The sequence below is a fragment of the Lepus europaeus genome, chromosome 17 (assembly GCF_033115175.1).
Source record: "Lepus europaeus isolate LE1 chromosome 17, mLepTim1.pri, whole genome shotgun sequence".
Classification (NCBI taxonomy): domain Eukaryota; kingdom Metazoa; phylum Chordata; class Mammalia; order Lagomorpha; family Leporidae; genus Lepus; species Lepus europaeus.
Window position 1 is genome coordinate 15,813,261 of NC_084843.1, and position 13,423 is coordinate 15,826,683.

The window sequence follows — 13,423 nt, forward strand, 5'->3', positions numbered from 1 at the left end:
TGCACCATTTTTCAGCTTCTGGTGGGTAGGATCTACCCAAATACTGGAGTCAACCAAAAAGTAAGAAAGGGTTCCAGAAAGCAGAGGGAGGTGGAATCTTGCTAGATGAAGCAGCAGAGACATTCAGGAAACAATGGGGGTGGCAAGTGTTGACCAAATCCTGAGGCTGATCAGGCCAAGCAGCCGGACAGGACCAGGTCAGAAGACTGAAGATGCTTCCAACAGAGACCCAGTTCACAAACAAAATTTACATGTGGCAGAACATCAGAAGATTAGTGAAAGCACCCAGAACCCTACCTACAATGCAGGTGGCAAAGAGAAATAGCATAGTGGACCACATGGCTTGTGGTGAGCACTGCTTGTGTAATCCTGATAAAGCAATGCAGTACTGCTCTAACCAAAAAGTAGGACTTCTAACTGGGAAGATAGGGTGGACCCAGTTGTCAAAGAAAAACAAAGCTAGGCAGTGACACCAGCCAGATGGTGGAGGACAAGTCCCCAGCTTGTATCCCCCACAGAAAGGACACGTTGGCAGCCATCCACCAATCGAAGAGCATCGGGATCCACATAAGTGGCTCAGAAACCACCAGGGAGCTCAGGACTGAGGAGGGCTGCTTTGAGAGGGCAGGCCCAAGTCCCTTGGGGCAGATTCTACCACGACTTTGGTCCTGGATACTGACCAAAAGCAGCCCTGTTGGCCACCATCCTGCCAGCAGCCTCACCTAACCAGGGACTAGCAGGAGCCATGCCTATCCACAACTCCAGTCTCAGCCTGCAACCAGACCCTTGGTAGACCCTGAAGCAGCCATATGACCTGGATCCAGTCCCTCTGCACCTCAGTTCTGGAGGCAAACCAGAATATTCATGGCACGTGTTACTTACATTAGCAAAGGAAACTTGCCAACATGAAATATTAAAGGGGAGAATAAAGTACACTTGAATGAACAAGTCTGACTCCCTGAGGCACTTACTTCTCTTGTTAATACACTCACATATAGAGCACTATAAATTATTCGCTCTCTCCACTTACAAATGCAATGTTATTGACCCACCATAAAAAGTATGGTTATCCAGAGATGGTTACCTGTAAGTACTGAGAGATTTGTGTAAATCTACCTAAATCTTTGCCTAAAATTAACCTATGCAGCCAGCACTATGGTGCAGCAGGTTAAGCCACCAGTTGCAACGCTGGCATCCCCTTTCAGAGTGCCAGGTTCAAATCCGAGCTGCCTTTGATTCAGGTTTGTGCTAATGCACCTGGGAAGGTGGTGGAAGATGGTTCAGGTACTTGGGCCCTCGCCATCACATGAGACACCAGGATGAAATTTTTGGTGCTTGGCTCTGGCCTGACCCAGACCTGGCTGTTATGGCCATTTGGAGAACGAACCAGGAGATAGAAGATTCTCTCTCCTCTCGCTCTCATCACTCTACCTTACAAATAACTAAGTAAATCTTTTTAAAAAAATTTTTTTTTATTTAATTATTTGAGAGGTAGAGAGAGTTACAGTGAGAGGAAGAGACAGAGAGAAAGGTCTTCCTTCCGTTGGTTCACTCTCCAAATGGCCACAACGGCTGGAGCTGCACCAATCTGAAGCCAGGAGCTTCTTCCGGGTCTTCCACATGGGTGCAGGGGCCCAAGGACATGGGCCATCTTCTACTGCTTTCCCAAGCCACAACAGAGAGCTGGACTGGAAGAGCAACCGGGACCAGAACCAGCGCCCATATGGGATGCCAGTGCCACAGTCCGTGGAGGATTAACCTATTGCAACATGGCACTGGCCCCACTAAGTGTATCTTAAAAAAAAAATCTAAAAAAGCTGATTGACCCCAACATATAAATTAGAGCCACAACATTGCCTTCTTTAATCTCTATCAAATGAAATATACATGTAGTAACAAAATCTATAAAATCTCATGTAAAATGCAGCAGACTCAATAATTTCCTCTTAACATTTTGCCTGAAAGAACCTTACTTGTGTATCTGGCACAGCAAGCATCTCCCACTCTTGGTGTGTAGGATGGCAGACTCTTCTGGGCATTGCAATATTCTAACAATTCAGCTGTCAGGTTGCACAGCTTCCCCTGGTTTTCTGAAAGAGACAGAAGCACTCCTCTGTGAAATATTCCCAGTACCACCATCAACAACACAGAAGTTCAGACTCACCCATCCAAAAGCCCTGTAATCATTGTACATTCTACTTTTAAATACACAGAAATGCACCTGCTCCTGGTTACCCTTAGCCATGCTGGGAGGGGCATGAAGGAAGCCTCTGAGGGCTACTTTCTTCATCAGCATCTTTGTACTACGCTCAATCCAGGAAAAACCCGCTGAGGTCAGTTTTACAATTATTTTTAAAAAATACTGAAAAGTACACAAAATATTTGTTTATGTGTTTAAAAGTCAGAGTTACAGAGAGACAGAGGTCTTCCATCTGCTGGTTCACTCCTCAAATGGCTGCAATGACCAGGGCTGGGCCAGGCCAAAGCTAGGAGCTTCATCTGGGACTCCATGTGGGAGCAGGGGCCAAAGCACTTGGGCCATCTTCCTCTGCTTTCCCAGGCCATTAGCAGAGAGCTGGGTCAGAAGTGGGGCAGTCAGGATTCGAACCAGCACCCACAGGGGTTGCAAGTGTCACAGGCAGTAGCTTTACATGCTAGCCACAGCGCCAGACCCACAGCTATGTTTTTGTAACTACATTTGCCTTGGTCATTATGAGCCATTCTTCCTCAAAATAGTGAGTGACAAAAAACAAACAAACAAAAAAAAAAACCCACCAGTTTCCTCCACTTCCCCTCACTTTTTAAGAAGTTCAAAACAAGCACTTTTATCAACACAGAATAAAAGAACATAAACATGTCTCCAGCTTTGGTTTCTTACCTGGCATCTCATTTGGAATAGCATAAAACAAACTAGGGCTTATGATTTCTAATACATTCGCTTGTATAGTTTTATTAATTGGCAATTCTATCGTCTTCCACTGCTCACCTGAAGAGACAGCTGAAAACAAACACAGGTGAAACAGACAAGGTGTGTACTCTTCTTCCCAGGATTATATCTACCTAATTTGGTCATCAGCTCCTGATTCTCAGCATTCCTATCTTTCCAAAATGAAAACAGGAATTCATGAAAGAATCAATTCCACCTGAGGAATTTTGTGTTCCAAAAAAGTTTGGTCTATAATGAGAGTACTTGAATGATTTCATTCTCATAGTACATGTCCATTTCAGTAGTGTATTTAGTATAAATCTTAAAATTTAATTAAATTTTAAGCAATACCCATTTGTATGATGAGCATTTACCTGATAATTAAAAAAAAGTATAACGTTTGTTCAATAAGATAATGATCACATTATAATAATTTTGATAACTTATTATTAACCTACGTCCACAAAGCATATGTCTACAGGAAATTTTTGTTATTTAGGATAGGTAAATTTTCAAAGCCTATAAAAGCAAAAAAGATAATAAATTTAAATATCAAATAAATGGTTTAAAAACATTACCTTGAAGCCCCTGGGTGTCATCGTCAGAGCTATGTTCATTAACAGGTTGGTTATTTGGCAGGTCTTTATGAGGTGAACCAGCTTTTAAAACCAGATGTTCACCAATAAGAACATCACTAATTATTTTGGGATAAGAAGTGGAAAGATCAGTGAGTTCAATTCCCACCCCGTTTTCAGTGATTTCAACCACTCTGGCTTGGAGTTTTATCCCTGCTACACACATCTGAAATCTTGTTATGGCTTCTTTAGTCCAATGTTCATTTCTAGGCTGTACATCTGGAAAATAAGAATAGCATCAGAAAGAATTCTAAGCACAAGCTGCTTTTTGCTCCAATAATCAGGACTGAGTCCTTTGCCAAGTTTACCACCCGAGTCGGCAATTTTGAGAAATCTTTTCTCCTTCCTCAATTACACATCAACATCCTCCATGCCCACAGTACAGACTGTGCATTTGCTAATAACTCTAGGGTTTTGGGGTGGCGAATCTTTCCTTCACCTTCCCCGCAACTCTCATCGGTACCCAGCATTTTTTCAATAGTCAAAAATAAAGGAGTATTTCTTTTACACTGTGCCACCATATTCTGTTACACACACAATGATGAATTACCAATTATGCTAGTGAAAGATGCCAAATGATACACTTTCATTTTTGTGAACAATTTCAAAATGTCATTTTAAATTACTTCAGCAAGAATGTCTTTCCCTGGGTCATTTTGGCTGACACCTTTATTTTCTCAGCAGCGATTCTCAAGCTTGAAGCGTGCACCCAGATCACCTAGAGGTTTGTTGGAAAACAGATCTCAGGGCCTACCTCGGAGTTTCTAATTTGGTGGTAGGGGTGGGGGGCCCTGAGAAAATGCATGTTTTATTTATTTTATTTTATTTATTTTTTTGACAGGCAGAGTGGACAGTGAGAGAGAGAGACAGAGACAAAAGTCTTCCTTTGCTGTTGGTTCACCCTCCAATGGCCGCCGCAGCCGGCGCGCTGTGGCTGGCACACCGCACTGATCCGAAGCCAGGAGCCAGGTGCTTCTCCTGGTCTCCCATGGGGTGCAGGGCCCAAGCACTTGGGCCATCCTCCACTGCACTCCCGGGCCATGGCAGAGAGCTGGCCTGGAATAGGGGCAACAAGGACAGAATCCGGCGCCCCGACCAGGACTAGAACCCGGTGTGCCGGCGCCACAGGAGGATTAGCCTAGTGAGCTGCGGCGCTGGCCAGAAAATGCATGTTTTAAGAATTCCCATGCTTATACTCTAAGTTTGGGGGTCAGATGTTGGGAAACACTGACATGAACATAGTAATGAAGAACAATAATCTCACACTGACTGCAAAGTAAGTAGGAGGACAGTAGATGAGCAAAGCAATGCTGTTTCCTGATATGACTACTGTTAAGATTCTGGAATCCAAACTTCCATAATCTCCATGTGCAAGCAGCAGTACATGCACACCCGTACACGTGCTCTCTCAACACTTGAGGACAGCACTAGTGTTCTGATGAGGAAAACTGAGACAATTCGCCTCAACATCTCTCAGCAGGTGGGTAGCAGAGTTGGCTCTGCAGTCTGTTCTAAGTCACAGTGGTACTCCTGCATCTCTTGTTTTCACCGCTGAAATAATGACCAAGTATTCTATCAATAGCACTCATTTGACATCATTTTGATGACTGTGAAGTAACACCCAACAAACAGAACTCTGGGTGCCAGATTCTGTCCTAAACATACATGCAGTCCTCACAGCACCCCTGTGAAATGGGGATTACCATCACCCACGAATGATGCAGCTCATCACCAACCAATCCTACAGGACAGCCGCTCAGGTGCCTCAGCTACTGACAGCAGGGTGTCATGAATTTCCTTGCAGCTAATCTTGGCACAAATCCCAGGTCTTTTTGGAATAAATTACTGGAAGTAACACTGTTAAGTCAGGAGGAATGAGTAGTTCATGTCCTTAAGGAAGCCGTGAAATGCCTTCAGGAGTCCTGTCAGTCTGTCTTCCCGGCATTACAGAAAAGCAGCTACTCCAGTACCAACTACTGGGGGCATTTTGACCAACGTCCTCAAGAAAATGCATCTCTAAGTTTCACAATATGAAGTAGGATCTTTTAACTCACACAAAATGTTTACATCCACAGACACTGATACTTAATAGATTATATACCTTAAGAATCAGAAAATATCATACTCTGTCTCATACCTACTAGCCAGCACTTTATCCCCTGGAATGGAAGTTGTAAAAATGTTGACGATATCATTTGCAATTCATCTGCAGTAACTTCTTCGGTGTTTCCGTAATCCACAAAATGTACTTTAATGTTTCCATTAGGTAAGATTTCCTTGACTAAAGCACGGTACCAATTGCCATCACCTAGATTTAACAGAAAGTTGGGGACTTGGGACATGCGAAATCCTTATCTTGAAAAAGATATTCTCTATCTAAAGCAGCTAATAAACCTGCTCTCTCCTCGAGTCTGACAGCAAACCATGGTGACGCCATCTGACATCTCGCTCCCTGTTAGTCTCACTGGCGCACTGTGCAGCCAGAGTCTAAATGCAGCCACCCGTCTCCCATAAAGTGGGCCAGCCCAGCAAGATGCCTAAAAGACTACTCCCAAAGTGCAGGGTTCCAATCCCCGGCTCCCTTATGCCGTAGGAAAGTGTACAACTTTGCCTCTCCTGCCATTCTGGGCAGAATAAAGTAAGCCTTGCTCAGCAAGATCTAGCCTGCCTGCCCCCGGGTTCTGCGTGGAGCCAGCTCCTTTATTTCTCAGATTCCTCTCAGTTTGGGCAGGGGGCATTCCATACTCCACGCCACTGACCCTACACTCACACAACCAGGTTAGTTTTTTCATTCAGAAATTCCTAGGTTAAGACTTCTCAAAACCCATTTTTTACAGTGTATCCAAAATTTTTACTGTACCAAACATTTAGACCTAATATAAATTAATGATTTCATTCATAACCTATCCAACAAACAGAATGTGAAGGTTAAGGTAAAACTTAAAGAACCTGAACATACTTGTTAGCCTTCAAGACTTAGCATACTCCAACTTAGAGTATTATGGCTTAAATTGGCTTAAGACTGTATTACTTGTTATTTGATGATATAAAACATAGTAAAAAAAAAAAAACTATTTGCAGTAAAGATGTCTCAAACACTTTCAAATTAAACATGCACAAGGGGTCCAGAATAAACAATGAACCCGAAGTGAACTCTTCCACTAGCTAACATTTTAATATTACTGGAATTTCTAGAAAGCAAAGCATTAAAATAATGCTTAACCATGCAAAAAAATAAGTCACCTGGAGGCTCCTTGTTACATCTTAAGCATTCACTTAATTCTGGCTGTGAAAAATACATGTTTGAGTATGGAGAAGAAAAATACAAGCTCAAAATAAGGGTTGAATGTCAAGAAACCAAAGGTTCTAACAGTCACAATTACACCAACTACAACTTACCTCCAAAAAAAGCACAACAAGGTTGCCCTATTTCTGCCTTAAAACCATTATGCAACTTCTGCTGGCAATATTCTGCAAGTGATTTGTTCAAATCGCTGAGTTTCTGTAAGGCTGAAAATAAATACATACGCACATTTAACTTAAAAAATAAATACAGAGTGTAGATTTTCCTAAGACGACAGAAAATGTTTCAATCATAAAAATCGCAGGTATATCACCAAACTATTTAGTCAACTAAATGCTTTTCCTTACCCCCCCCCCCCAAAAAAAAAGGGAAGAGAGAGACACCGTGTCCCAGAACAGAGTGCTCAGGTTTGTCTCCCAGCACCCGACTCCAGCTTCCCATCAACGTGGAACCTGAGAGGCAACTGAAATGGCCCAAGTCACTGGGTTCCTGCCTCCCACAGGGGAGATCTGGACGGTGTTCCCAGTTCCCAGCTTGGGCCTCAGCCATCGAAGGTATTTCAGGAATAAACCAGTGGACGAGAGCTCTTTCTGATTCTCTCAAAATCAATTTTTTAAAAAGTTACTGGACAAATAAGTCATTCGTGATTAATACTCTCAATAATTCTAAAGCCAGCAGTTTACTGGCACAGAGACAAGCTACACATTATCGCCAATATACCAGAGCGCGAGCTCTGCAAGTGGACAAGACGGTGGCGGCACGCACGCATGTTGAGAAAGTCAGATAAAGGATATCCTGGAAGAGTAAATAGAATTACTAAACAGAGGGCACAGATAACATACGCTGAAGAGATTCAGGGAGCTTGTGAGCTCTGTGTGCTGGAGGTTTCATAGAGAAATCCAAAGTGCAACACATTTGAGAGAAAGGAGAGGGTATTCCAGGAGGAAGAAACCGCTCCAAGGTAAAAGGCAGAACTGCAGAATCAGGCAGCCAAACACCACTTGGTGGGCAGCAGTGTGGCGAGGCAGAGCACTGAAATGGCACAGCAGGATGTGGAGCAACTGCAAGTCCCAAAGCAACAACTGTCATAACCACTTTGGGAACTGGCATCCATTAACTGATGCTAAAATACACACACAACTCCTCCTGACCCAGTAATTGTATTCCTGGATAAGGACACAATGGAAATGTATGTACACATGCACCTTCTCCTTAGCTTCAAACTGGAAACGAGCCAAATGTCCAGTGGTACAAAGGAATAATAAATCACAGAACACGCCTACCATATGTAACAGTATGCAGCAACAGAACAAGCTACATCTACACTCACAGGTCGGGGGAGCTCAGGGGAGGGAAGTCAGGGAGCTGGCATTGTGGGATGCCACATTCAGCCCCAACCTGGGATGCCCAAATCCTATAAACTGCTCCACTTTCAATCCAGCTGCCTGCTGATGTGCCTGGGAAGCAACACAGCATGGCCCAACTACTTGGGCCCCTGCACCTACATGGGAGAGCCCGATGGAGTTTCTGGCTCCTGGCTTCAAGCTGACCAAGTTCCAGCTGTTGTGACCATTTAGGGAATGAACCAGCAGATGGAAGATTAATCTCACTTTTTCAATATTTTAAATAATTTTTTAAAGATTTACTTATTTACTTGAAAGTCAGAGTTATACAAAGAGAGAAGGAGAACAGAGAGAGAGAGAGGTCTTCCATCTGCTGGTTCACTCCCCAATTGGCTCCAACAGTCAGAGCTGCGCCGATCTGAAGCCAGGGGCCAGGAGCCAGGAGCCTCCTCTAGGTCTCCCATGTGGGTGCAGGAGCCCAAGGTCCTGGGCCATCTTCTACTGCCTTCCCAGGCCATAGCAGAGAGGTGGAAAGGAAGTGGGGCAGTCAGGATGTGAACCGGCACCCATATGGGATGCCGGCACCACAGGTGGTGGCCTTACCCACTATGCCACAGCGCCAGCCCCTTAAATGACTAAAAAAAAAAAAAACCTGAAGCACAAAGGAGGACATCTGGAGGGATCCTGTTTATATCAAGTTCAAAACCAAGGAAAAGTAATTGATGCCTTCAGAAGGTAGGGTTGGGGTTACTTTCACCAACTATAGGAGGAGACATGAGGGAAATTGTGGGATACTAGTAATGCTTTCTTTTTTTTAATATTTATTTTATTTGAAAGGCAGAGTTATAGAGAGGCAGAAAGAGAGAGAGAGAGAGAGAGAGAGAGAGAGAGAGAGAGAGAGAGAGAGATCAAGCGAGTTTCCATGTGATGGTTCACTACCCAAATGGCCACCCAGGAACTTCTTCCAGGTCCCCTACATGGTTGCAGGGGCCCAAGGACTTGGGCCATCTTCTACTGCTTTCTCAGGCCATAGCAGAGAGCTGGATCGGAAATGGAGCAGCCAGGACTTGAACTGGTGTCCATATGGGATGTTGGCATCTGCAGGCGGTGGCTTTACCCGCTACACCACAGCACCAGCCCCAGTAATGTTTTATTCCTTGACCCAGAGGTTGGATAGACGATGCTGACTGTGGTAACTGATTATGCTGCCTTCCTAATGAAGTATTCATCTGTATGTATGTACACATGCGTGTTATACTTCAGTAAGACAATTAAATTTCATTCTCACAAATGAATTCAGGAGGCATTCTATGAGATCTAGGCTCGCTTATTTGGAGCAAAATGGATCCAACTGGAGGACATCATGTTGGTAAAATAAGCCAGACCCAGAAAGACAAGTCCCTTCTATGCAGGAACTAAAATGTAAAAAACAAAAAAGAGAAAAAAATAAAGAAATGTCTGTGTGTCTCAGTATTGCTCCAAATATAGTTTTGTAAAACTCTTATACCTTTGTCCAACAAATGGTTAGGAACTACTACAGTTTAATGCTCTGCAATTTCTTTAAAATTTACTGTATATGGGTGAAATAGTCATTTTTCCCTTCAATTACCATTTATAGCCATTGTCTGTATTTCCACTAAATGAGGGTCTTTTTGCTTTTCATTTATTAAATTTCTTACTCAGTAAAAAAAATTAAGCTGGCTTAAACAGATCGCGTAAGAGACAAAAATCAACTAAGTTTAACCCAATCTTCCTTGGAAACACAAATACCACCTGGTGCTTCTTGGGAGAAGGACCAGGATAAGGACCAGACTCATCTGGAGGTCTTATCTATGCCAGTGTAGTTGTAAACAGAAACAGGGTAACTTACCATCATCTTTAAACACATGGCAATAGAATTCTCCAGGGCTGTATATCATACAGACCATAACATCTAAGGTTTGGTCAGCAGCAAGTTCGACCCATGTCCATGACAGCGCGCTTACTTTTCCTTCTACACCCAGGGGAACTGTGGAAAGAAACAAGTACTTCCAAAAAAAAATGCACAGAGCAGGGTGGGGGGCGGGGAGCACGTGGCAGGCACTGGTGGGCTGCTGAGGAATTTTCCACTGACATTGAGTGGCTTTACAGGAAAGTTAATCTTAACAGTCATTATTATCACACCGAATTTCAATTTTACACTTCTGGTTCAACAGCCAGTGATGCATAAGACAATGAAGGTCTCCGTGGTCAAACTCTTAGCCTGTATTTAGATGAATGCTCAGTTGAGAAGACAAAGCACTCTGCAGCGGTTCTGAAAGGGGAGAAGCCGCACAGCACGGGCCCCTCAGGACCCCAGCGCGAACATTTCACTCACCGCCGGCTTCTTTCCCGTCACCAGGTTTGTCCGTCAGGGCTCCGCACTCCTCGGTGGCAAGGCCGGCGTGCACGAGGACTTTGCCGATGCTGACGTTGGATGTCCCGGATTTATCTATCAGCTCCACCAGGGAACTGGTTTCCAGCTTGCCCACCACTCTCACCGTGATCATTTTGTTCTGCACCATTTTCTTCATGAGACAAACAGCTTCTGGAGTCCAAATTCCTAATGATGGCTTTACACCTGACAAGTAAAACAGCAAGAAGAGGATTCTTAGAGCAAGCATTTAGAAACGTAGCTCCCAACTTCCACAAAGTTAAACTTGAGAAAGCTATGGTAAACACCTGAGGAGGATTTCTTCAACATGAAAACAAAGGCAAAATTAACCAAGAAAAAGCCTACGAAGCCTCCATTCCTCTGCATAAAACAAATCCTAATCCCACTGATTTGAGATGTCCAGAAAGGCAGGTCTATTGTGTCAGCAAACAGACTAGCCACTGCCTGGGGAGCAGGGATGAACAGCAAACAGGCACACGTATCTCACCAGGGGACGGAAACGTCATAAGATACTTAAAGAGTCATCACTGTACTCCTAAGTGCATTTATGATAAAAGTCACTGAACTGTATACCCAAATTATAAATTAAAGTTCAGTGAAGAAAATCATGAGCAAAAATATGAAACAATCCAGGATGAAATATTGGTTCCCTGCATTAATACATGAGATATTTGTAGCACTTACTAATCAATACTGAAAGAGAATGTACAATGTACTTATGCTTAAGTCAGTTCAAAAAATACAAGAGCCAACTAACTTATATCAGCATGTTCAGCCTCGCTGGGAATGAAGCCAGCTGAAATGTCTTCAGCTGATCAGAACGGACCAAGATGAAACAGTACAGACAGACCTTTCTGGCACATGAATGCGTGGAGGAACTCGGGCCCTCCTACTTTTGTGGTGGGTGTACAGATCAGTTAACCCCTTCTTTGGAGGTCAGTGTACAATATGCATCAGAAACATGAAAAGATGACTGGCATTCCCATTCCACCAGGGAGCACAACCTAAGGGAATATATTTTCAGTTTAACTACATTTTGCAATGACTGAAAGAGCTCTGCTATCGGCCAAGGCCTGGAAATACACCTCTGATATTGGACACTTAGTTACACTGCAGTGCAAGTGAATGAGGCGGCTGAAGCCCATTAAATGACATGGAAAGACCCCCGATCCTGGTGGGACAGACTGCATACACAGTAATTCCTAAGTACAGGATCATAATGTTTTTATGGTTCTGACAAGCGAGTTTCTCCTTCATGTCTCTTCTTGCATTTTTCATCTGTAAGGTTTTAGTGTTTTAAGATTATAGGGATCACTCAAGTGTCATACCTGCCAGTACACACTTTATAGCTTGCATTGGCAATTCCAGCAACTTTGGGACGATGGGACAGAGTCTCGTCAAACTAAGGATTTCAAAGTTTCCATAATCCACATAGCCAACCAGTACGGAATCTTCAGAAGCGTAAGCCAGGACAGTGGCACGGTACCACTGGTCATCCTCTGAAAATGGAGACAACTGCAAATGATTTTCCAACATGAACACAAACAACTTTTCCTGCCTGAGAGATTTTACTCCCTCAGAGAACGTCAAGCTTTACCCAGCAGCGTATTTACTAAGCACTGCTACTTTTCCTTATCAGAAGACTCCAACTCCCAAAACCTAAGCTTCGTTAAAGGCTTACTATGGTAATTATGTCATAGGTTGTCATTATTAATTTATATGCCTCGTCTCTCCAGCAGACAGCTCATTAGCACAGAGAATACATCCTGATCATGTGACCCCAAGGTTTTGATCAATACATGAACCAGCTGCAAGCAAGCAGAGCCAATTTTAGAACACCAGGCAATACGCACCAACCAGATTCCACCAGTCAAGTAATCTGTTTACTGGAAACTTACTCTTGAACCTCTCTTTAGCAGAAAGTAAAAGAACCTGGTTATCACAAGGTAAGACTTGTGCAGCTACAATAGCTCTGTGCTGCCAGGCCCTCCTGCTATTATAAATAAAAACCCAAAAACCTGATAAAGACATGAACCAGGAGGTTCCACATTCACACACAGCATTTACAGAAACAGAATTATTCATACTGGTGTCCAAATTCTAAAGTTCTCCTTTGCCACCCCCATTCCTTATACCCTTATATTTAGGATGACTGGTCTTTTGACACAAAAGTAATAGGTACACTGTAATACTCAAGAGTCAAATGGAGTTATTCCCTGCACACCAGGTTTCACTTCAATTATTTTTTCTCAGCTCTGAGTAGAAAATCCAGCGACACTCTTTCCTTACCTGAGAACTGAGCACAACATATATCGCCGATGGTTGGATAAAAATCAGAGCGCCGAGACACTTGGCCACAGTACTCACTAAGAGACGCCTGAAGTCCGGCAAGCTTATCTGTAGATACAGACCACATCTTAAAGAAAATGAATACACACCTGTCTTCATCTCCGTTTCTGCATATTCAGTCTCTCCAAGTATAGCATCTTCATAAGACAAGTCAGGAAAATTTACTTACGACCACTTTGCAGTTGCTGGCAAAAGAAGTCTTCTGGCGTTTGAATGTGGGCAACCACACCACAGAATTCATCACCTACATTCAAGGTTAGCACTTTTGGAATCAGGTCACTTCTGTCAACAACAATTTTGTTTTCAGCTGTCATTTTTCCAACATCTTCAGGATCACCTTATCAGAACATGGAAAAATAAGCACTTTGGTATCTTTAAAAGTAAAATTTTCAAGTTATGCATACTCTATTTTGTAAGAACATGGGGGCAAGTGTTGTGGTATAGCAGGTTAAG

The 13,423-nt window shown here is 43.3% G+C and overlaps 1 protein-coding gene across 1 annotated transcript in view; it reads right to left on the reverse strand.

The window, feature by feature from the left end:
- Positions 1-13,423, reverse strand: part of TDRD1 (tudor domain containing 1) — a 38,954-nt gene that overhangs the window by 3,518 nt on the left and 22,013 nt on the right. Inside the window, exons 11-20 of the mRNA XM_062215195.1 lie at positions 13,140-13,307; positions 12,911-13,018; positions 11,950-12,120; positions 10,565-10,807; positions 10,079-10,216; positions 6,961-7,071; positions 5,699-5,869; positions 3,505-3,780; positions 2,879-2,998; positions 1,974-2,090 (exon numbers count right to left, since the gene is read on the reverse strand). Coding sequence (XP_062071179.1) covers positions 1,974-2,090; positions 2,879-2,998; positions 3,505-3,780; positions 5,699-5,869; positions 6,961-7,071; positions 10,079-10,216; positions 10,565-10,807; positions 11,950-12,120; positions 12,911-13,018; positions 13,140-13,307 — 1,623 coding nt within the window. The remainder of the gene's footprint in view (positions 1-1,973; positions 2,091-2,878; positions 2,999-3,504; positions 3,781-5,698; positions 5,870-6,960; positions 7,072-10,078; positions 10,217-10,564; positions 10,808-11,949; positions 12,121-12,910; positions 13,019-13,139; positions 13,308-13,423) is intronic.